The 25,434-nt window shown below is 31.7% G+C and overlaps 1 protein-coding gene across 3 annotated transcripts in view; it reads left to right on the forward strand.

Moving 5' to 3' along the window:
• Window positions 1-25,434, forward strand: part of LOC143084114 (multiple PDZ domain protein-like) — a 168,947-nt gene that overhangs the window by 71,376 nt on the left and 72,137 nt on the right. For all 3 annotated transcript variants that reach the window (XM_076260524.1, XM_076260532.1, XM_076260538.1), the window contains 7 exons: window positions 1,531-1,770; window positions 3,207-3,902; window positions 4,226-4,327; window positions 8,416-8,487; window positions 17,263-17,485; window positions 18,787-18,988; window positions 24,657-24,752. In XM_076260524.1, coding sequence (XP_076116639.1) covers window positions 1,531-1,770; window positions 3,207-3,902; window positions 4,226-4,327; window positions 8,416-8,487; window positions 17,263-17,485; window positions 18,787-18,988; window positions 24,657-24,752 — 1,631 coding nt within the window. The remainder of the gene's footprint in view (window positions 1-1,530; window positions 1,771-3,206; window positions 3,903-4,225; window positions 4,328-8,415; window positions 8,488-17,262; window positions 17,486-18,786; window positions 18,989-24,656; window positions 24,753-25,434) is intronic.

The following is a 25,434-nucleotide window of genomic DNA, read 5'->3' on the forward strand; positions in this document are numbered from 1 at the left end:
ACAATAATGAATTGGTATTTTAACTCACTTACACCAAAGGGCCATAGTACCCTATTCCCATCACTTAGTGTCCGTCTTCCATCTGTTGTCCATCAATTGCTAAAAACATTCTTTTGTTTAAAACAACTATCCTGAAACTAAAGGGCCAACAAAGACCAAGCTGGTTTCAGTCCACCTTAGAGTATCTGTTTCAAATTGATCCCTAAAATAGCTGCTGATCAATTAACATGAAAATCTGTCTAAGAATAAATTTAACATACAGGATAAAACAGACAAAGCAATAGTTATTTTATAGTTTTCCTTCTGTTAATAGTGAAATATATCTGAAGGTAACTCTAAGTAAACAATATTGAAGATTAAGATCCTTAACAAGCATCAGTATGTTTGACCTGCTTTTGACCTGATCACAGAAGAGGTTACTTCTTGATAAACTTAATTTATTTTTTTAGTAAATAATCAAAAATGGGTTGTCTGGATTTATGAGGTTCAATCTAATGCAAAAAATGCTTAGCTCAAGTTGTACAAGTTTTCAGAAATATCATGACCAGAATACCTCCTCTGAAAGACCAATTGTTGATTTGGAATCCTGCCAATTTATGTCTGGATGGCCATGGGGTACCATATTAGTTAAGTTTTAAGGTATATACAACCTTTAAACCCAGATGAAATGAAGGATTGAAAGCTTTGTTTCTACAAAAAAAAAGAAAAAAAAAAGGAATTAATATATATATAACACAGAATAGTTTATGAATCTAATAAATGTTTTAAAAACGTTAACATGTTTAACTGCAGACTGTATGTAATGTTAACTAGAAGAAAAAAATAAGTCCATTTATAAGTTAAATAAGGATAAACAGGTACAAAATTTTAACAAAATTTCCTTCTAGATACTAGCTTTTGATAATAAATAAGCTTCTGTCCAAGTTTGGTACAAATCCAGAATAGTTTAAGAAAGTTATTAGAATTTTAAAAGCTTTAACCACAGAGTGAATGTAAAATTTCCCGACAGAAAAAAACTAAGTCCATTTATAAGTAAAATACAGAAAACATGCATTTTATTTATACCAAATTTACTTCTAGATACTATCTTATGATCATATTCAAGCTTCTGTCCAAGTTTGGTAGAAATACAGCATAGTTTAGCAAAGTTATTAAAGATTCAAAAATTTTAACCGCAGAGGGAATACTTATGGCCGATGCCAACAATGACGACGGAATGTAGGATTGCTATGTCTCGCTTTTTCAAAAGGTTGAAGGCTCAACAAAAATGTAAATCTTCTCTCCTTTAGAGAAGAGAAATTATCAACATAGATCATATTGAATACACAAGTTTTCACTCTCCTTTAGAGAAGAGAAATTATCAACATAGTTCATATTAAATACACAAGTTTTCACTCTCCTTTAGAGAAGAGAAATTATCAACATAGTTCATATTAAATACACAAGTTTTCACTCTCCTTTAGAGAAAAGAAATTATCAACATAGATCATATTAAATACACAAGTTTTCATTCTGTCTAATATTTTGTAGGATCCAGTAAACCCTGGTGAAACTGTGATAGTAATCAAAAGTCTGGTACCTCATGGTGTTGCTCAACAAGATGGCCGCCTAGTTCCAGGTGACCGATTAATGTTTGTCAACGAGAATAACTTGGAGAATGCTACACTAGACGAAGCTGTTCAGGCATTGAAAGGTGCACCTCAGGGAACTGTAAGGATAGGTGTGGCCAAACCCTTGCCATTTCCTAGTGGTTTCCCTGGACAGAATCAGGTATAGCATCATCAAAATTAAGTTATAGATTATGATTGTAGATATGGATGTTTTAATGGGTTGTTATTTTCTTGATTTCAATGCTTAAACTTTTTAGGGTTACATTTGTGCATTGACACTAAATTTGCACTTCATTATTGCATTCTAAATATAAAAGTCAGGTGATTACCAATGTGACAACTATCAACCAGAGTTAAAATGACCTTTGTGTAAGAAATAATAGGTCACAGCTGACTAACAATTGTCCTTCAACAATGAACAAATCCCATAAAGTGTACTCGGCCAAACAGGAAAAATAGGTGAGAAAATTCAAATGAGAAAACTTAATTTATTACAATACATTTTACAATAAATAAATAGGACAAATATAAACTAAGGACAACCATTGAATAACAGGCTCCCTAATTGGGACACACACCTGAAGAATGTGGCAGGGTTAAAATGCAATTTTTGGGGGTATATTTGACACACAGTTTACTTGAACTGCATATGAAAATGTCAATGTTGACAGTAATTCTTTACTTATTTGTGATCACCACAAAGAACTCCAAATTTTATATTAAAAAAAAGAATGAGATATTATTGAAGAGTATATGATTGTCATTTGAAATTTAGTTTAATTCACATATTATTGTTATGGTGTTATATAAGCTATTAACTTTGGTTAAGTACGTGAATAAGGGGAGATAATTCACTAAACAGATTTTTTTTTCCCCTTTGTATGTTGCTGTATAAATTTCATCATCACAATACACTAAAAGATTATTAAATTACATATTGGTAACTGAAACTTGAAATGATGACTTTCTGAGTTACCAGCCACACTTTGTGAAAATTCTATGCATTAATTTCATTAAAGATCTTGAATTATAATATCTTTGTGGTTTACTATAAGATACATGGGTATTGTCAATGCTAATAACTTTGATAAATTGTCTTCTGTTCAGAGCTAATAATTGTATCAAATAATCTGTGTTATGTACAAAGTATTCATTAATTACACAATGAGAAAACTGACAAATCTATGATAGATATTAATTGTAAATCAATGTTTACGCTGATGTTTTATAATTTTGCTCGGAGTATCTCAAGTTGAACATATAGTTCACAAGAGATATTACTTAGCATGTTATAAGTTGGGTCTAATGATATATTTGAAAGTATTACAAGTGATGTTTTAATGTATGGATTATTTTTGCTTCTAAATCTTTTTACTTTATCACATAAGGCTTGCTTATATTTTCAATTATTTTCCAAGTAAATACTCTGAACTGACTTTTTAGCTGAGTTTTAGCTGGTGGCAGTTGAAGCTTTATTGTTTTTATTGAGAATTATTTTGAATTCATTAAAAAAAAATGTCTCATTTATAAAGCTTGTGGGATTGCATGGTTTTATAGATTTATGCTTATTATTGCATGTCTTTTATTCCTTGACAGAATGCAACTTTACCATTCACCCATGCTGCAAATTATGATGTTGGTTATGGTTTCCCAAATGCACCTTTCCCTGCAAAGCATGCTGGGTATCCCGCCGAAAACGTACAACGACAAATCATCGGGGATGAGAACTCATATACTTATGCTTCCGTTAAGAGAACTGAATCGACGTCAACCAGCGGAAAAGAAGATAAATCTAATAGAGACAGCTTTTATGAAAGTTCTGAGGATGAAAAACAAGTGAAATTGAAGCCAGTTGTCTCTCCTCGAACAAATATTCCCCCAAAGAACAAATATATAAATTATGAAAATGAACAAATTAATGCTGAAATCAATTCTACACATGTGCATGCAGAAAAACCAGCTCATTTACCACCAAAACCTCATCCTAGAACTTATATATCTGATTATCTCAATACTTCCCCTGAAGTAACTGAGCCCAAAGAAACAGGCCCAAAACCTACTGCTGAGGCTTCTCCTCGCGCTCAATCTCCGATAGATTACGAAAATACATCACCAGTATTGCCTTCTTATGAAGAGGCAATCTCAGGAGACATAGAATTTGGTATGGATGATGCTGCAGCACCACCTGTACCTCCTAGAGAGGAGAGTAACCTGATCAATGAAATCATGGTTGCTAATGCATTTGAACAAGTAGAAGAGAAAATTAATGAATCTGAGATTTCTTCTGATGAGGTATTTATTTTTTAAGAATTTGACATTTTTTACACCAAATTAAATATGATATTTAGGGAGATTTTTTTTTTAATTTAATTTTTTTTAAATTTTGTTTTTATGCTTTTGATGGTATGTCTTGTATGGTGGCTTTTTAATTTTTTATTGTTTTAACTGCATCATGTTGTTTTTTTACTTCTTTGTTTGCTTGAATTGTTGTAGTAACATTTGGGTATGGTTTGTAAAATTATGTTTGGCAAATTTAGTTTTGCTATGTTTTGTTGAGTGTGACTGTTCATAATGCTATAGAATATTAATGTGATGAAAATATGATATTTCCGTAGCAATCTGTGAAATCGCCAAGTAAAGAGTCGCCATTGATGCGATCTCCACCCCCTATACCACCTAAACCTGTATCGCCCAGGATTCGGCAATTAAAGACAAAGGTAATATGTTGCCTTAACTTGCTTCACTGGTAGAAGGAATGCACATTAATGATTTTTTATTGTTAGGACTACCAATAATATTCTTATTTTTTTTTAATTTTTCACATTTCTGATTTACTCTGATTTACTCATAGAATTATTAGAGTATTTTTATCTTTTAATTTGTAGGTTCAAAATGTAAAAATGTTATCTTTGTTTTGACATTTGTTTTGTGAATATTTTCCTTTAAAAAAACAGCTTGCACATAAATGACTAAACCTCTAGTGTTATTGTTACAAACTTAAAAAGTAGGGGCATTTAGTTTATTTTTCTCTCTCTTGCTTTTTTCTTTGAGCAAGCAAACTTTTATTATACAAATTATATATTAAACATGAATTTGAAAGTCATTATTTTTTTTACAAAAATTATATTGATTACTTATTTTTTCGTTCTGTAAAGTATTATTTTTACCAAAAATCAGGATTCATTATTTAATTCTAACCACAAGTATAGAATATCAGTATGATTATATATTGGTAGTCCTAAAATATTAAATTTTATTGGTACTGTTTGTATTACTAAAACTTATTTGTTTTACTAAAACTTATTTGTTGTATTTATTTAGCATTGATCCAAAAGCCTTCATATTGCAAAATAAGCAAATTCCAGTCATTTATTGTCGAGCCTGCAACTTTTGTTGCAGAAAGCTCGACATAGGGATAGTGATCCGGCGGCGGCGGCGGCGGTGTTAGCTAACTTCTTAAAAACTTTATATTTTAGAAGGTGGAAGTCCTGGATGCTTCATACTTTGTATATAGATGCGTCATGTTACGAAGTTTCTGTCAGTCACATGTCCAATGTCCTTGACCTCATTTTCATGGTTCAGTGACTACTTGAAAAAAAAGTTAAAATTTTTTGCAATGTTAAATTCTCTCTTATTATAAGTAATAGGATAACTATATTTGGTATGTGCGTACGTTGCAAGGTCCTCATGCCCGTCAGACAGTTTTCACTTGACCTCGACCTCATTTCATGGATCAGTGAACAAGGTTAAGTTTTGGTGGTCAAGTCCATATCTCAGATACTATAAGCTATAGGTCTTGTATATTCGGTGTATGGAAGGACTGTAAGGTGTACATGTCCAACCGGCAGGTGTCATCTGACCTTGACCTCATTTTCATGGTTCAGTGGTTATTGTTAAGTTTTTGTGTTTTGGTCTGTTTTTTTTTATACTATATGCAATAGGTCTTCTATATTTGGTGTATGGAAGGATTGTAAGGTGTACATGTCTAGCTGGCAGGTGTCATCTGACCTTGACCTCATTTTCATGGTTCAGTGGTTATTGTTAAGTTTTTGTGTTTTGGTCTGTTTTTCTTATACTATATGCAATGGCCCAATGGGTCTTCTATATTTGGTGTATGGAAGGATTGTAAGGTGTACATGTCTAGCTGGCAGGTGTCATCTGACTTTGACCTCATTTTCATGGTTCAGTGGTCAAAGTTAAATTTTTGAGTTTTGGTCTTTTTTCTAATACTATATGCAATATGTTAACTATATTTGGTGTATGGAAATATTTTATGATCTATATATTAGTTGTGCAGGTTTTATTTGACCTTGACCTCATTTTCACGGTTCATTGCTCAGTGTTAAGTTTTAATGTTTTGGTCTGTTTTTCTTAAACTATAAGCAGTAGGTCAACTATATTTGTTGTATGAAAGAATTGTTAGCTGTACATGTCTTTCTGAAATGGTTCATCTGACTTTGACCTTAATTTCATGGTTTATTGGTCAATGTTTGGCTTTCTTGGTTAATGTGAAGTTTATGTGACAGTTGTAATAAAGTTTTATATTTAGGACTATCAACATACTATCAATGATTAGTAAAGAAGGCGAGACATTTCAGTGTGTGCACTCTTGTGAAATTAGGAACTCTACTATGTAAACCATACAACAACAATACATATGTTGCCTAATTTTCTTACAACAGTCAGTACATTTCAATTTTTTCCAAAACAATTTTTATAATCATTTGGTGTCAATATTGACACTACTTAGTTGAAATGTTCATCTTTACTTATCTTAGCTTTATCTTAATTCCGTCAAAGGAATTTCAATAACCAAAAGCTAAAAAAGTTAAATTGATTGACTACATGCAAGTGTATTGGCTAACACATGTGTGGTTTGTGGTTGTAAATATATCTTTTGGAAATTAAGATAATGTGGGAACATAGACTATATGGATCTTTGCTTGTTTGTAGAAAAAATAACAATTTTAGTTTAATATGTCATTTTAATGGCTGTAACATTAGCATATGTAATAATTTAATAACTAACAGAGTTTTTTTTATATTTATTGCCGTAACTTAATAGTATGAAAAACACCAGCTTTCTCATCAATCAGCCATCCTTAAAAGCTTTAGTGTAAAAGAAATTTTCTCATCCAATGAAATATACTATAACAGGATTTTTTTTTGAAAAATATTGATTTATTGGCTTGATGTATGCAATTTTTTTTCTTTCAAAATTGAAAAAATAACTAAATTTCTTTAAAGAAGTTTATAAGCATTGCCATGATTCCTTCTTATCTTGGAAAGCATGTGTTTATTTTTTTTTTTTATTCTTTTGGTTGTTAGACATATTAAAATGCATAGCCTACTGGTTTCTTAGTCATATAGTAGCTAATGAGTTATAGGCTGCTTTGTCCAGTGGCAAATATTACCTGGATTAAACTTATTTACAATATATATAGGAATATGTGAGTGCCAATGAGACAACTCTCCATCCAAATAACAATAATTACCACCAAACTCAAATCAAATTTTAGTTTTGGTGGTTCACTTGGACTGTTCTTGAGTTATGTCCCTTTATGAAGTTTCAAAGAAAATAAAATGTCTATATATGTGTTTGAAATTGTATACTGGCTCTTTCATAATCACAATCATTGGGATCTGTGCCATCGGTGTCCCATGGACATGTTCTTCTTAAATTTATTTTAGCATGTTATATCACCATTTATCCAACAATTTAGCTTCCAAAGCATGAAAAGGTATATCTTGAAATTTATAATTATATAAATGTGTAGAAGTGGTAAAGTTATATGTAGAAGTGTTGCTGAGATTTAGTTGGTAATCAGGTGTACACACAATAGATTTACATGCACCATATATGAATCTGTATATATCATACATCATAAAAAATGACTGTTTTCAAGTTGAAGTATATTTCACTTTCAACTAGCATTTACTTAGATAAATAAATTTAAAAAAGAAAAGTAAGATGAAATAGCTTTGCTTAATAATTATCTTAAATATTTAATATCATAATCAGTTTAACAGAAATATGGAGAGTATAATGGAATCCATAACCATACTCAATTAGACAAAAATTTTTGTACGAATCACTGCAGTTTCAAATAATACAGGGTAGACTTGTAGTCAGTTTGACCTCACCCTGAAAAGTTCTGCATTTAACATATGTATTTTCTGCACAGTAAGTTCAAAATATCTTGTGAAATTTTGAAATCTGAAAATTAGCCAAATCTACATTTATGATGATGGCAACATGTCTGTATGAAGCTTCAACTTCATGGATCTACAACAAGTCTCTACTTTATTAAGTCTAAAATTAGATCATGAAAGAAATGATTTTCCATTATGGTATTGTCACTTGATTTACAAGAATGCCTATACTCCACATCATAATTTAAAAAGTTATTTTCTTAAATTGGTCCATTGTAATATGAATTTTGTTCCTTTTTCCAATAAAGATTTACTATGTTAGATGTGAATCAGTTGAACAATTAGTTAACCTTTCATTACTGATGAAAAGTTACCTCAACTTTGTGATTTATAAATAAATATTTCAGAAAAAAAGTACTACTCACAGAGACCTAATTTCGAATGATTATATCATGATTCTAGTTCTTATGTTTCAAGATTATTAAACAGATCAAACAGGTTTTCAAATTGGTATGGTTTTTACAATGATTCATAGCAAATTTGCTGCAGTTTAATTCCCCTTTTAATGAATCTCAATCTTTAACACAGTGAACCAACCATTTTGAAATTCTAAGATTTTCACATCTGTAATATTTAACTTCCTCTTTTCCAGGAAGCACCTCCACCTTTGCCAGTTTCCTCACCACCTCCTCTAGACAACAACATGGTCAATAATTCCATTGGGGTAGGTATTTATAATTACAGAATGCATCATGTAGTATCATTGAAGAATTTGTTTTGAGTTGTGTCCCTTACATTGTAGAACTGTATAGCAGGGGAAATAACTCTGATGGACTTGCTGAAAAAAGAATAGTTAAAGTTCTTTGTGTTTTCATTAATGCAATAAAAAGTATTTATGCAACACATATTCCTTCAAATTTATACCCCATTCAGAAACAATTTTGCTGTATTATAACTGTGAAGACAAATATTTCAGAACAGGAAAAATTTGTTCTTTTGAATAATTTTTTGGCAATCTTTGTTTCTGGGACTCAGGAACTTCTTTAGATTTTGGGATAAAGGGTGTCTAAAAATCATTTTAGGGATGTAAATAATATAATTTCAGGGATATCTATTGAGAATATTGTCAATTTCAAAGTTTCTTAGAATAAATAATTATGACAAACTGTCTGTCTTAATCTCTTTTGTTACTTTTAACGCTTTGAGTACACACCCTTGGTAAAATATGAATATATTGTTTTGACTAATCCTGTTGTACTCCCACGTCATATGCTTTTTTATGAATGAGCTTCCCCACGTCATAGAATGATGACGTAAGAATATAAGCATTTTTGGGAATATACATGCTTTTGCAATTGAAAATCATCACAACAAGGAAATGTAAACAAACAATGCTAAAATGTGTTATAAACCATTTTTTTTTTTTTATATATATTTAAGACATATAATGCCTCGTTCACACGGACATTTAATTGGAATTGAATGCGAATTGAATTCGCTAATCGCGTTCACACACTCTTCTTTTTTAATTCGAATTAACTAATTCGAATTACCCAATTTGCATTAGAAATACGTTTTTGTTAATATGAATTAAAAGTTAACGTCGTTTGGACAGTACAGCGAATTTAACGCGTATTGCAATTCCAATTAGAATTGACGTAAGAAGGATGTAAAATGTTTCGAATGCGAATCGAATTCGAATTACATGTGAACTCAGCATAAGTAAATTATTATTTAAATTCATCCAAAACTATCTAAATACGTTATTGTAAATAGTTTAAGCATGTCACTAAATTCAGTTTGCTCCGTTCTTTTACGCCAATTTAATAGTGTGTTCATTTATGGGAACAACAAATGTTTGCCTCCACCTAAAGTGCTTCGATCCAAAAGAATTGCCGTATTTGTCCTATTAGAATCGAAATAATTCATGGGGGTTTGAATATATGGTGTTTTACCAAGGGTTTGCACTTTATGCAAAATATTTTACCCTGAGCTCTAGCAAGGGGTAAAATATTGGCACTTACCGGTTCAGCACTGTTTTTTAATTGTGGCGGCCAGTTATTATATGTGAAGGAAGGTGGAGACTTCTAATGAAAGATCTGGGATATTTGATATTTAAGTTTGATGTTGCTTGAGTATTACTGTGGATTGATTTATTTTTTCGTGGGTACCAATTTTTCATGAATATCGTATTTCATGGTTTTGCCAAAGTCTGCGTACAAGCCTGTATAATATTTGCCATTGGTTGAACTTAAAATATGTGGTTCACCAGTGACCTGTACCGGCGAAATCCTCTAAAATTGGAATGCAACAAATGTAATGAATCCACAGTATTTTTGTTTCATAATGACCCTTATTGATGTGTACATGCTCCAAACTATTATTAAACAAATAGTTTTCAGATGGTCATGATTTAAGAGGAAGTTGGCATTTGATATTTTCCTTATGGTTGCTCATTTTATCAATTTTAGATTACTCTGTCATGGCAGGAAGTTTCTGATATTAGTGTATAAATTTGACTTAAGGTGGCATGGATTTAACAAATACAGATTTATGATCATCCCGTTAATATCACCATATAATTGTATTATAACATTAGTCTTGACACTAGGATTACCCTTTATCAAGAACTACTGAAATGCTGTAGCCATTTTGACGACACATATATTGAGTAGTGGATAATGTCCAAATGGGGAAATCAGAAACCACGTAAATGTCAGACAGCACCACACAAGGAATTATTTTAATCTAGAATGATTTTAATTCTAGAAAATTGATAATAAATGTATGAAGAAAACTAACCTAACTGAATAGGGCTATTCATGAGGGTAGTAATGGGGGTACCTTCATGACGAATAACGATAAAACATTTTGCTAAATGACGTTAACAGTAATTTTTGGGGAAAGACGGCTTCAAGCCGTCAATTCCCTAATGGGGTTGGCCAGAGTATCATTCCCTCACGTCAATCATTTTGTTTTGATAGTTTGGAAACCCCCTCAAAATGTCATACTGAAATTGATTACAAGGAGAACAGATTGACTTTAAATACATTTTTTACACATTTCCCTTCTGTTTCTCTTGAAATTATTGTATATTGAGCTTTCCTGTACACTATATACGTTTCTTTTACAGTTCGGAAAAATCAGTATTACGAAATATTCTAAATATATCTAACCTAGTGACGTCATTGTTGGAATGCCACACTACACAGGGATATCCTTTATTCATTATAAAAATCATTCACAGTATTTGAATACTAATTAAAAATCCGTATTTGTTAAATGTAAACCTAATGATGTTTGCTGTAGTGTAGATGATTCACACACCAACATGCAATCTGAGGCTATAATCAGATAATTTGTAGGTCAACTTTCGCGGTAAACAATGTCAATGGGGATACATGAGATTGGGGAGAGAAACGTCAGTTTTCATTGTTTCTGTAAAGTTCTGTTTTTAGAATCTTCCTCCAATTCAGGAGCACCTCAATTGATGAGTACTTGTACACTAAAATCAAAGTAAATGTTTCTGAACACTTAAAATGTGACATTTAGTATATGATAAGTAGTCTTCTATATAAAAAAAATTTGTGTACCAACATAATTATTGAAATGGTTAAAAAAAAAAATAAAAAAATAAAATGTTGCTTTTTGTAGTTTATACCTATTGAGATTGGGGAGAGCAACTGCAGTTTTCATTCTTTCTGTAAAGTTATGTTTTTAGAATCTTTCTCCAATTAAGGAGCACCTCAATTGATGAGTAATTACCCACTAAAATGAAAGTTAATGTATCTAAACACTAAAAATGTCACATTAAGTATATATATGATAAGTAGTCATCGATTAAAAAATAATTTTGCGTACCAACATAATTATTGTAGTGGTCATTTTTTTTTTTAAATATTGCTTTTTGTAGTTTAAGGCTATTTATTCATGAATTTTACAGATATATCAAAATGTGGGATCTGGAAACAAACTTCACACAGCTTATATCAATCATATTTGATTTTATAAGTACATGTATCCCTGTGATGAGAGTTGTAACTGGGAACTTTATCAATGGAAAATTAAAACTGAATAGATTTTTCAGTCCTCACTTTCTTGAGAATACTGTCACAAAAAATTGAGAAAGGTCTTAGCCTGCCCTTCAGTTGTACATAATTAAAATTCTAAAATATATTGTAGTAGTTGTTAAATTCAATTGAATTTTAGATAATTAACTCCCAACTTTAATCAAATGTTTTGATTTAGAAGGTGCAGATCTCATTGGTACAAATTGTCTCTATGATGAATTCTTGACTAAGGAAATGAAATAGCAATAAACAACAATTAGTTTCATTATTGTCAGCCTTTCTATATGTTCTAGCTGTTCTTTTGTTCATTCTTTGTATGTAGACTATCAAAAGATACCCCCTAAAAATTGAAACAATGGCCGTCTTTTCCCTCAGAGCTCTTCAGCTCTTTGATTGTTGCTTGTTGCATGATGATAAAATGTGCACTTCTTTTAGACTATTATAACATTGACTGATTTTGACGAATCACCTTATTTTTTTTCCAAAAATAACAGTAATGATAATTATTTGAGACCTCTGACAAATCACGAAAAGGATATTTTGACGATTCACAGTAAGGATATACAGTTAATTTTATTTTCCCTGATATTTCAGTAACTAACCCTCTTTATTTGGGTAAGTTTCCATCATACATTTCTTATCAATTTTCTAGAATTCAAAGTTATTTCAGATTCAAATAATTCATTTTTATACGACCGCAAAAATTGAAAACTTTTTGGTCATATATTGGTATCACGTTGGCATCGTCGTCGTCGTCGTCCGAAGACATTTGGTTTTCGCACTCTAACTTTAGTAAAAGTAAATAGAAATCTATGAAATTTAAACACAAGGTTAATGACCATAAGAGGAAGGTTGGGATTGATTTTGGGAGTTTTAGTCCCAACAGTTTAGGAATTAGGGGCCAAAAACAGGTCCCAAATAAGCATTTTTCTTGGTTTTTGCACAATAACTTTAGTATAAATTTTAACACAAGGTTTATGACCACAAAAGGAAGGTTTGGATTGATTTTGAGAGTTTTGGTTCCAACGAATTATTAGGGGCCAAAAGGGGCCAAAATTAAACTTTGTTTGATTTCATCAAAAAATGAATTATTGGGGTTCTTTGATATGCCAAATCTAACCGTGTATTCAGATTCTTAATTTTTGGTCCTGTTTTCAAATTGGTCTACATTAATGTCCAAAGGGTCCAAAATTAAACTTAGCTTGATTTTAACAAAAATTGAATTCTTTGAATTGGCTCTTTGATATGCTGAATCTAAACATGTAATTAGATTTTTGATTATAGGCCCAGTTTTCAAGTTGGTCCAAATCGGGGTCCAAAATTATTATATTAGGTATTGTGCAATAGCAAGAAATTTTTAATTGCACAGTATTCCGCAATAGCAAGAAATCTTCAATTGCACAGTATTGTGCAATAGCAAGAAATTTTCTATTGCACAGTATTGCGCAATTGCAAGAAATTTTCAATTGCACAGTATCGTGCAATAGCAAGAAATCTTCAATTACACAGTATTGCACAATAGCAAAAAATATCTAATTGTACAATATTGCGCAATAGCAAGAAATTTTCAATTGCATAGTTTTGCGCAACAGGAAGAAATATTCAATTGCACAGTATTGTGCAATAGCAAGAAATATCTATTTGCACAATATTGCGCAATAGCAAGAAATTTTCAATTGCACAGTTTTGCACAATAGCAAGAAATATTCAATTGCACGTACAGTATTGTCCTATTTTCAAATTGGTCTACATTAAGGTCCAAAAGGTCAAAAATTGAACATTATTTGATTTCATCAAAAATTGAATTCTTGGGGTTCTATGATATGCTGAATCTAACCATGTATTTAGATTTTGGATGTTGGACCATAATAGGTAAATGTCCAATTTAAAATTTTTAAGTTTTTAAGTTTAAGTTCTTAGACCACATTCATTCTGTGTCAGAAACCTATGTTGTGTCAACTATTTAATCACAATCAAAATTCAGAGCTGTATCAAGCTTAAATGTTGTGTCCATACTTGCCCCGACTGTTCAGGGTTCGACCTCTGCGGTTGTATAAAGCTGCGCCCTGTGGAGCATCTGGTTAGTATATGTACAAAAGATAAAAAATAAACAGTCAAATAACAGTGGTCAAAACACTTCAAAGATTTATAAACACAAAACCAACAAAACTTTTTATATCAATCATCTTGTTACCTATTGGTCGTTATCTAGAACAAGGATTTGAATAGTAAACTCCTTGATTAGAACAAGGAAATAGGTTGGAATTGTGGCTACGACATTTGGAACATATCCGTTATCATCTGTGTTACACCAATATGCTATTACATTGGTACATAACCTGATGTGGTCTGCTGAACTTTTGAATTAAAGCAATGGCTTCAATTTAACCATTAAGGTTAATTAAGCTGCAATAACCTGACAAATGACACTCAAGAGAGCTTTTAACATTAGCAGTAATAGGTTGTATTTCTTGTCTATTATATTGTACAAATTAGCATTGTCTGAACTTTTGCAATAATTAAATTGTCCTGATTATCTTCTTACTCTAGTTATTTTTTCAGTAACTAAATTGATAGGTCAAGGGTATTTTCCTAGAACAGTAAATTAAAGAGCAGAGCTTCTATTAATTTAGTAATGACATTTGATTAGCGTATAATGTATTGGTTCATGTCCTTGAACCTTAAGCAGTAAGAGTTGACAGCTATCTTGATTTAAAAAGTCTTGCCTGTAATATGTCTAATGAATTAATGTGATGAGATCAGTCTGATTAAAACAGAGTTATCTACACTTTATTGATTTTTGTCCTTATCCATTAGTGATTGGGGGAAGATGGACTTGTTGGATTGAATCTGTGTTTGCTATCGACATTCTGTTTAATAAAATGCAGTTTTGATGTTGACATCGTTTTACCGCAACAAAGGACGGCTGTCAAGATGTCAACTTCCAGAACATCAACTCGTTAATGTGGGGTTTGATTGGCCGGAAAATCAGATACATTGATTCGGATAGATGCAGTTATGATGAAAAGTTTCCAAGCTTTGTAGACAAAATTGCCATTGTTATTCATTTTCACATGAAATTAGTCCCTTATAAATTCACTAATGATAAATGTCCCTGTGGTATTGATCTTGAATGCTTCAGTGTCTTTGTTTGATTATTTGTACACAGAATAGTACTTGTTTATGTTTGTCATATTTTAGTTCATATCAATATCAAAGCTGCCCAACACAAAGTCACCCCATATAACAAAAAATTGTTGATACTTCAAGTGGTGTTTTTCTTTTGAAAACCACACTGTGCATGGATGTTAATAGATTTATTGAGAATTCAAATACATATATATGTTTATAAATATATAGTCAACAACCAGCAAACCTTAGTTATGAACGGATAGGACTGATCTTTTGACTCTCATTTGCATATGACATAGGTTTTGCTCATTGTTGAAGGGCATTCAGATATCTAGAGTGTTTTACAACCTCATCCTTGAGTCTCTAGTGAATAGGTGTCTCATTGGCAATTATACGAAATACGAAATACGAAATATTTTATTAAAGAAAGCTCAATTATGAACATAATCATTGATAGCATAGATACAACAAAGAATAACATATATATATATAAATGAATAAGAATGTAACTTTCAACACCCTATGGATATTAAAAACATACTTGTTATATTTTATGTATTCACACTATATTTTGCTAAACAAATACGCTTCATCTGACATGTGCAGCCATCCAGTTAAAATCAGATGCTGTTAAGAAATTTTTAAGCTTATTGTACATGGCATTTAAATATATTTTTTGCAGCTCATTGTACATTGTGTTTAACAGATGAAAACAAATTATTGTGTTTGTTAAATAGTATGAAGGTCAAGATTTATTGTTATGTTATAGAAAAATAGATATGCATTTTAAAGTTTTGTATGATACTAGAGGAAAAATTTGAAAATGGAAAAGAATGTTTGCTAAACCTCCCAAATTTAAAAAAAAAAAAATAGGAGAGCTGTGTTGTAGTGGTTACCGCATCAGACTACAAACACAAAGGTTCCTAGTTTCGATCCCTGTTCTGGGGAGAAAATTTCAGGGACTTTAAAATTTTCAGCTCTCCCTTGACACCATTTGCCAGTATGATGATCTTGAGAAATGCTGCTAGTCCGTTGGAAAGGGACGATAAATGGCTGACTCTTGTTAGAGAGAGCAATATCTCTTGAATGTAAAAGACGCCCTTGTAGATTTCGAAATAGAGCAGGCTAATGCCGCTAAAAGGCAGCACTTGCACCCGCAAAGTGGAAACGGATGAATATAAGTTGTAATAACTAGTTTCCCAATCCACTATAAATAAATGTTTAAACTAAAAAAAAAATATCATAATTTAGGAAGACTTTTTATGGCCCAAAAAAATTCTACAGCAATCCAATCAAAAATAAGATCATCGTAAAAACATTTTGTGTCATGCACTTATTTCTAATCTTATTTTCTGCAGTTGTAGCATGTCAGGACAGATTTAAAATTTAATTTTCTGCTTTTCACAATTATCTCTATCACTGTTGAGAATAAGTCTGACTTTCAAAATCTTTTTTTTTAGTTTTTGTCTCTAGTCACCCAGTGTCCATAAAATGTGTCAGACATATTAACCAGCCTCCCAAGGATAAAAGTATGCTTGAGAGTGCCTAATGCTGTACTTGACTTTTTTAACACAATGTTGAGTGTTGTAGATAACATAATTACAAAATGTAATTCTCTAGAGTTGTTTCATTAGAAACCTTACAGATTCAAAATTGATATGAAAATGCATTGGCAAGATTAAATAATAGCGCATAAAGTACAAATGAACTTTGAAACTTAACGTTGATTTTTTCTGGAGAGTTTGAAGTGGACGTAGGATCAATGAATTTCTTGGTCTAGTCAAATTCAACAGGTTCTTATGCATTGTTAGGTTGTCTATAGGATTGCCTATGTCTCTCCCACTTCATGTACGTGGAGACATATGGTTAATTATAAATGTTTGTCAAGGCAAGAAATTCTTACAGCCCTGCAACCAGGATGTCTTAGAGTTCGTTAAATGAAGTCATAAGGCTTTGACTTATATAATCAAACATCATCCACAATCTTGATTTAAGTAGTCTTTATTAATATTATTTTTTTGGAGAGGGAGAGGGAGAGGGTGATTGTCTGCCAACATATACAATCATACTGTGCTATTTCTACATGCAGGGAATATTTTCTATGCAAATTTTCCTAAAGTTTGCATTTGAATGTTAAAAAACTTGACATGATAGCTATATTACTGTGTGATTTTACATTTCAAAGTTAACAACGTCAGGTTGGAGATTATTTTTTAAGTGTCACTGTCCTCTGTTGAAACAGTATGAAGGGGAGGTAATACATTTTTCTATCTCAAAAGTAAAATTCTATTTTTCAGAGTCCAGACCAAGCCGATGCAGCAGGTTCTATACCTATACCACATTCCTCTCCTCAGCCAATCACAAGTGACCTTAAACAAGCTTCTCCGTCATCATCATTGTCTCCGGGAAGATCACCTATTTCCTCGCCAAGTCTCATGAGAACACTGTCAGGGGGAGCTGATTCATTACCTGTATCATTAGAAAAACAAATCAAAATCAAAAAAGGAAATGATCAATTAGGTAAGTTGACAAGAATTCATCTATAAAAATAATACATAATAAATACAATATTTATAGAGCCCATTATATAATAAGTATAGATTATCGGTTTTCTACACATTGATGTCGTAAAATATCAGATGCGAGCCACAATGTGAACCCTTTTGGCGAGTGAGTGCAGCAAACGAGCTAAAAAGTTTTACATTATGTAGAGCAGCTGATATTTTACAATACCTATACGAAGAAAACCTGATTATCTGTTTATCGTTCTATTACTGGTCTTTTCCCTATTCCTATGACAGTCTTTCGCTTGATAACGTCTCCCCTCGCATTGCGACGTCACTGATAATGCCTGGTCTCCTTTTGAAGCCTTGATACAAGAATTACAGAGCGACAAAGCAGGGTGATATTGGCGTAGGGAAGGACGATAACAACAATTACGCTAAGCACTTAACATTTAAAAATATATAAAAAACAAAAGCACCATCTCAATTTCATATTTGGTCAACAAAAATTTGAATTGTTTTCAAAGTTCTAATAGTACTAACTGTAAAATATTGTAATACCAAATGTTCAAGTAACTATAATACCACAGAAAGACCGTACTTTGACCTATAATAGTTTACTTTTACAAATTGTGACTTGGATGGAGAGTTGTCTCATTGGCACTCATACCAAATCTCCTTATTATACCCCCGCTGTTTTACCTATGTCTGTCGTACCGTCCGTCAGTCCGTCCATCAGTCCGTCCGTCAGTCAGTCCGTCCCATGAAACTTTCGTCACATTTTTCTCAGGAACTACACATCCACCCTTTCTGTAATTTGGTATCAACATTTATATATGTCAGCCATACCGTGTGATGCGTTTTCAGATTCATCACTTGACAACTTCCTGTTTACCGAACACTTGTCTGATTTTACACATGATAGCCAAGTTGAAAATTTTCGTCACATTTTTCTCAGGAACTACAATACAAGGATTTCTGAAATTTGGTTTCAGGATTTATATAAGTCAGCTATACCGTGTGATGCGTTTTCAGATTCATCACTCGACAACTTCCTGTTTACCGAACACTTGCATATTTTTACACTATTAATATTATCCACTTGTGGCGGGGGTATCATCAGTGAGCAGTAGCTCGCAGTTTCACTTGTTTTTTCATGTTTGTATACTTATTTACCTTAGTTATCATGTTCACCTTTTATATTGCACCCTCATAAAGCAAGGATATATTTGTGTCTCATCTGTAGCTGGTGAGACATATCTCTGTGTCAACAATTTATTCAAATTAAATTGTAATGAACTTTTTCTTTTTAATAAGGTCTTACAGTTGAATCTACAGATAAAGGAATAAATGGATGCCATGTTAAATCCATTGCCACAAATAGTGCTGTAGGAAAAGATGGAAGAATTAAAGTTGGAGATTATATTGTAAACGTTAACAACGAGAGTACCAGAAAGATTACTAATGCTCAAGTCAGGGCCATCATTAGAAGGGCCTCTTTATTAGGATTTGATATTAGGTAAGTTATGAAAGACAACTAATGTCAAGTCAGGGCCATCATTATATTAAGATTTGATATTAGCCAAGTTACTAAGTTTAATCTTAAAGGGAAAGGGATGTAGCTAAACGAACTCCTGGCGAGCAGAGTCGCTGAAAACTGGTACTGTGTTTCGATTTTTCAATGACATATTTGCAAGGAAAATATCTGCCCCTATATAATATACTGGTTCCCTGATTATTCAGTGATAGTCCCTATCATTCTGGTCTACCTTCCATATTATGGTCTATTCATTTCAGATGAAGCCTGCCTTGAGGTGCAGGATTTTCTTGCTGTGTTGAAGGCCCATTGATGGCCTTGGGCTGTTTTCTGCTTTTTGGTCGGGTTGTTGTTTCTTTGACACATACCCCATTTCTATTCTCAATTTTGTCCTGTCCTAAAAGTGCATGAAATATATGCTTCTAGAAATTAAACAAGCAACAATCAATCAATCAATAAACTACAATCTTCACATTAAAGTTTTCAGTAAATGATGTTAATTTTAAAAAAAGGTTGTGTGGTTTGTTACTGATACAGAATAACAAAAAGGAAAGTCAACCATTAGAAGAGATACATGACACTATAAGCTGTTGCAATTACTTCTATCAACTCTGAATGAATATTAGCAAGAAGTTACTGTAAATTCAGAAATTAATACGAGGTTTTTATTATTGCGAATAATGCGACAGAGTTGTAAACTCAATAATTTAAACTCGCATTTTGTAATATTTTAACTGAATTAAGCATGACTTTTCTCAAAATCATAAAAATTAAAATCGCATCAAGTTTAAAATGACAAAATCGCAATAATAAATGCACGCAATAATTTCTGAATTTACAGTTATAAAAAATTAAAATTGTCATTCATATCAGAATTTTGATAAAAAGACACAGGAATTCAAGTTATACTTAGTATAGAAGCAGCAAATACCATTTCTAATGTCTATGGTTTGACAAATGACCATGGATTGAACCCAATGCCCAAAAAAGGAAATTTTAATGTTTGCTACATTGACTTTAGGATAAACTATTGTTACACATGATCAAGAGTTGTTGCAAGCTGTGAATGTGTTAATGATGAACAAAGTTCTGGAAAAAAGTAATGACTTAACTCCACAAATAGATAACAAACAAGAAAAAGCAGTCACATCTGTTTTTGTGTCTCCAGATTAGATATGTACAACAATGTACTAGCATATAGTCAATTTGAAACAATAGATTCAAGAATCCAGATTTGTTTTTAATCCCCTTAAAAAAATAATGTTAGGTTAATAAGTACCATTATATCTTCAATTTGAAATTCCAGAATCCAGAAAATATTTTAATCCCCTTAAAAAATCAGAAATCTAACATAGGAAATTGTATCCATCATTTGTGTGACAGAGAGTTGTTAAGAAGAAATGTAATTATTTCTTCGTAAGTAGTGTTTATATGGAGTGTTATTCTGTCATTAATACAAGAGGTTATATAAGTACCTTATTGACATGAAGACGGAGACATATATCCCATTTGCAATCAGAGACGGAGGAAATTATTCTTGCCCTTGGGTTTTCATTAGGATCGTATCAGGCAGTGAATGTTTGTCTTGTTTATGATCATTAAGTGTATAGATTTCTGTTAGTGTGATATTGTTTTGATTATGATAGAAACCAAATCAGGTCATTGTGTTATTTAGAAAATTGCTTAAACTGTTTTATTTTAAAAGAGATGTTGATAGATACTTTTCTGATAGGTAGGCAGGGTCAGATCCAGCAATTTTTAAAAGTGAGGGTCCCCACCTAGGATAAAAGAGGGGAGTGTTCTAACCATATATCCCCATTTAAAAGCATTGATCATCAAAATAAAAAGGGGTCCAAACCCTGTGAAGGCCTCCCCCTCTTGATCTGACACAGGGTGAGGTATACATATTTTTGTTTTGCTATATATATATATATATATATATGCCATTGGCATGATGCAGGCAAGATGATGTTGAAATGTTTCATCAATATATATCCGGTACTGCATGCACTCTTGTTTGTTTACATTTCATTACAGATATTAATGACCCTTATATAACAGATTAGGTTACCAATATATCAGTCAATCAGTTAAAAATTAGTATTACTTGATAAATTCAATTTTGAAACAGAGTAAGTGCCCTTTGAAAATTAGGGCTAAATTTGTCTATCCATATGTCATTCTGGACATAATTTGAAAAACCTCTCATTCTTACATTTGTTTTGGATGTTAATGAATTTTATGAAAGTTTTTTTTATATTAGTCATTTGAACATTATTGATGCTAGATAAATTGACTTGATGGGTTTCAATGTATTAGTACTTTTATGCATGCTTTTTATCAAACTACACTATTCAATAACCCAAACGAACAGAATTTGTAATCTTGGTCTTCGAAGTTTCAACATCCTTTTTAGGCATGGTTAGTCTATCATAAAGAAAGGTTGAGTAATAAAAAAAAACCTTCCCCCGACAATAGACATAAGTTATTTTGAGAGTAATTTGAGACTAAACCTGAATTTATTATTGATAATAATTCTTCAATTATTGTGATGCCTATTTAAAGTCAAATTCTTATATGAGATCCATTGTTTGAGTTTACAATTTTACAAATGTAAAAAAATCTTTGAATAACAGAGCTGCTAGTTTACATATAAAACTAATGTTTTAACATTGATTTTTCTATTAAGCTATTGGTCAACAGATATATATATATGTATGTAAAAGACTGTCTGACACATATGAGGGATTTTATTTTAGCAAAAGGTCAGCACATCAGAGTCAACAGACATTCATATCCACTAACTGTCACATATGAAGGATAATGTTTTAGCTCTGCTCAGTCCAGCAGAAATTGTATTTTTCTTCTGACTAGACAGAGCCAATGAATAATTACAGAATTATTTTTCGAAGTTTATGGAATTGTACAAAGATTTACTTCCCAATACATAAAAGAAATAGTGATCTATAGATTAAATGTAGTCACTCACACGAAAAACAAGAGTCACTGATTGGATCATTTTACTAAAAGACATTTGTGTTGAATCTCAGAGACAAAATCAATACTTTGGGTTTTTGTTAACTTATCGTGAAGGCCTATGGAACAGCCTTGTCACTTAAGGTCAAACTTCTATCAATATATGACATTAAATGAAAATAATTGACTACCTCAATTTCTTCTTAGCATTAAATGGTAATAGAATTGCCCGAACTTGTAGTAGTGGTAAATTTTAGGCCAACAATGCCAGTATACAAAATAATATTTAAGGAAATACAGGCGATAAACAAAAGAAAATTAAAGAGACAATATAGTTTATTCTGTATCATTTGTTCCGTTGTTGGAGTATTGATTTTTTCTGTGTTACATGCTCTAAATGAAAAGCTTTTAGACTATCATATTGAAAGTCGCTTGGTTCGGGTAACAATCCTCTTAATGTCTCATTGTTCTCATAATCAAACAATCGAAAACATTGTTTCAAAAACTAACAATTTTACATGGAAATTAATTCCGTTTAACGAAAATTATGGCATTTTTTCTTGTTTATCCATACTTTTGATGAAAGGATGCACTTTTACGATTCCAATAATTGTGTTGTTGAACAAAATAAAGATTTTTTTTAGAAAAATAAACTTCTAGTCATAAACCTCTCATAGCGGTCTCATTTCTGTTCTTAACAGCCAATGGAATACATTGATCTGAAACTTGTAACTACTTTACAATGCAAAGCTCATTCCATTTAACGAAAATTATGACATATTTTTTCTCCTATAGTTTTGATGAAAAGATGCACTTTTAGAATTCTGATAAACGTGTAATTGATCAAAACAAAGATTTTTTTTAGAAAAATAAACTTCCCAGTCATAAATCTCTCATAGCGGTCTCATTGCTGTTCTTAAAACAGTCAATGGAATACATTGACCTGAAACTTAATTATTTAACAATGCATAGCTTTTTTCATTTAAAGAAAATTATGACTTATTTTTTTTCCACAGTTATGATGCACTTTTAGGATTCTGATAATCTTGTTGTTGATCAAAACATTTGAAAAAAAAAAACAACAAACAACACTTTCCAGTGATAAACCACTCGTAAAAGTCTCAAAGCCAATGGAGTACATTCATCTGAAGCTTTTAACTATTTCATGAGGAAAAGTTCATTCTATTTAAAGAAAATTTTGACTTTGATTATAATAGAATGCACTTTTACGTTTCTGATCAATTTGTAATTGTGTTGTTGATCAAAACAAATGAACAAGTGATAAACCTTGTATAGAATATTATGTACAGTAATAGTAACAATATATATATACAAGGATCTTTTGTTATGAACCAAACAAGTTTCTTGCATTAAAGCAATTAGCGACCTGATATATTATCTGAAACATCACAAATTGTGCTGTCTGATGCCCAATCTAATGTCAACTCTTATCTTAAATGTATGTTAAATTTAAAAGTAAAAGTACATGGCAAATTGAAGCAATGATGTGAAATAACTTTTAATGGATGCTTAATTGTAGACCAGCCTACATAAAAAGTTCATTGTTTTTAGTCATTAAAAAAATTTGGGTTAATTCTATGAATTCTTATTTTGATCCTTTCATAGCAGAGGGGCACAAATTTTACCCTTGTCCATCCGTACATCCATTACGTCTGTACACTCCAAAATTAGTTTCTGTTCTCTAACTTGAGTTTACCTCAACCAAATGTTATGAAACTTACACACCATGCTTATTACCACAACACACAGATCTAGTTTGAACTTGGGTGGGGTCTTTTTTTCCATACCTTTCCAGAGTTATGCCAATTTACGAATGAAAAATTGCTGAAAATGTTTGTTTCTGTTCTCTAACTTAAACTTGCATCAACTTACTGTAATGAAACTTATACACAATACTAATTACCACAAAATTCAGATCAAGTATGAATTTGGGTAGTATCACTTTTACAGTTCTTGAGTTACGTCCCTTTATAACATTTTATGCAAACAGGGGCATCATCTGTTTCCAATGTACACATTCACAATTTATTTTCATCAGTTATACAAACTAAGTTGTGTTTTAAATATTAAGGACCAGGGCCTTGATTGCCTCTGTGGTCTAAGTAGATCATCTCCAGTGATCACTAGCCTGTCAACACTGAAGTTGTGAGTTTGCTTGTGGCAGGGTGCTTTTTTAAAGGGTCTGTCTTAAGTATTCCCACTTTCCCAACTAAAAAACCTCAGGCCCCATGATATAGCAGATTGCTGAAAAAAGTGTTAAACATGAACAATCAATCATTAATTATTGCCATGCCTATAGGCCATCATTAATTATTACCATGCCTATAGGCCATCATTAATTATTGCCATGCCTATAGGCCATCATTAATTATTACCATGCCTATAGGCCATCATTATTTATTACCATGCCTATAGGCCATCATTAATTATTACCATGCCTATAGGCCATCATTAATTATTACCATGCCTATAGGCCATCATTAATTATTGCCATGCCTATAGGCCATCATTAATTATTGCCATGCCTATAGGCCATCATTAATTATTACCATACCTATAGGCCATCATTAATTATTGCCATGCCTAAAGGCCATCAGCTTTAAAAAACAGACTTTTAGTAAATAAATTATACCTTGTTTTTTCTCTCACACAGTATTACCTACATATCCAGTGAAGATGCTGCTGCTTACAAGAGCTCGAGAGTTGATGACACGTCACCTCCCCCTCCAACCATGATGCCTTCTCCAAAGTAAGTACACATTGTATTGTCTTTTGTTATGCAGAACAGCTCAAAGTTTTAGTTGAAACAATTCAAATGTCGCCCAATATTTTAGACCTGCTTGCCCTTAGGCTATATTTTTGCATGTTTTAGGGTGTGTTGTAACAAAGTCATACACTTTAATGAGCACATCAGCATCCAGATATATGCTGGTAAAAAATAGAAAGGTCTTATTTACTTATGTTTCCCTTTATTTTAAATTTACATTAAAGTTCATATCTTCTTATGCTGTTAGATCGTATGCATCATTTTATATAGAAATGAAAAATAGAAATAGGTAGAAAATTTTTTTTTGAGTCTCTCTCTATTGACAGAGTAAGCATTTATAAACACTCAACATGTTTAAAAGAAAGTATTACATATAATTCTAGGTGACTAAATAAGGATCAAGTAGGGACATTTTTTTAAGATTGTTGTCTTTTTCTTGCTTGAAAACATGATTTATTTCAAATTAATTGATTACCATAGAGGTCACTTCTTGAAAAATTTTACGACAAAATCATTTAAGGTTTACCTATCTTTGATAAGTTACCAATTCAATTTTAAGTTTTTGTTGAACAGTTTACAAATTTCAGATGTTAAAACCAGAACTGCTCAGGTTGAAATCAGGTTGAGTTCTCAGAAGTAAGCTGTTTCATTTGAACAATTTTGA

Source organism: Mytilus galloprovincialis, chromosome 1, assembly GCF_965363235.1.
Source record: "Mytilus galloprovincialis chromosome 1, xbMytGall1.hap1.1, whole genome shotgun sequence".
Lineage (NCBI taxonomy): Eukaryota > Metazoa > Mollusca > Bivalvia > Mytilida > Mytilidae > Mytilus > Mytilus galloprovincialis.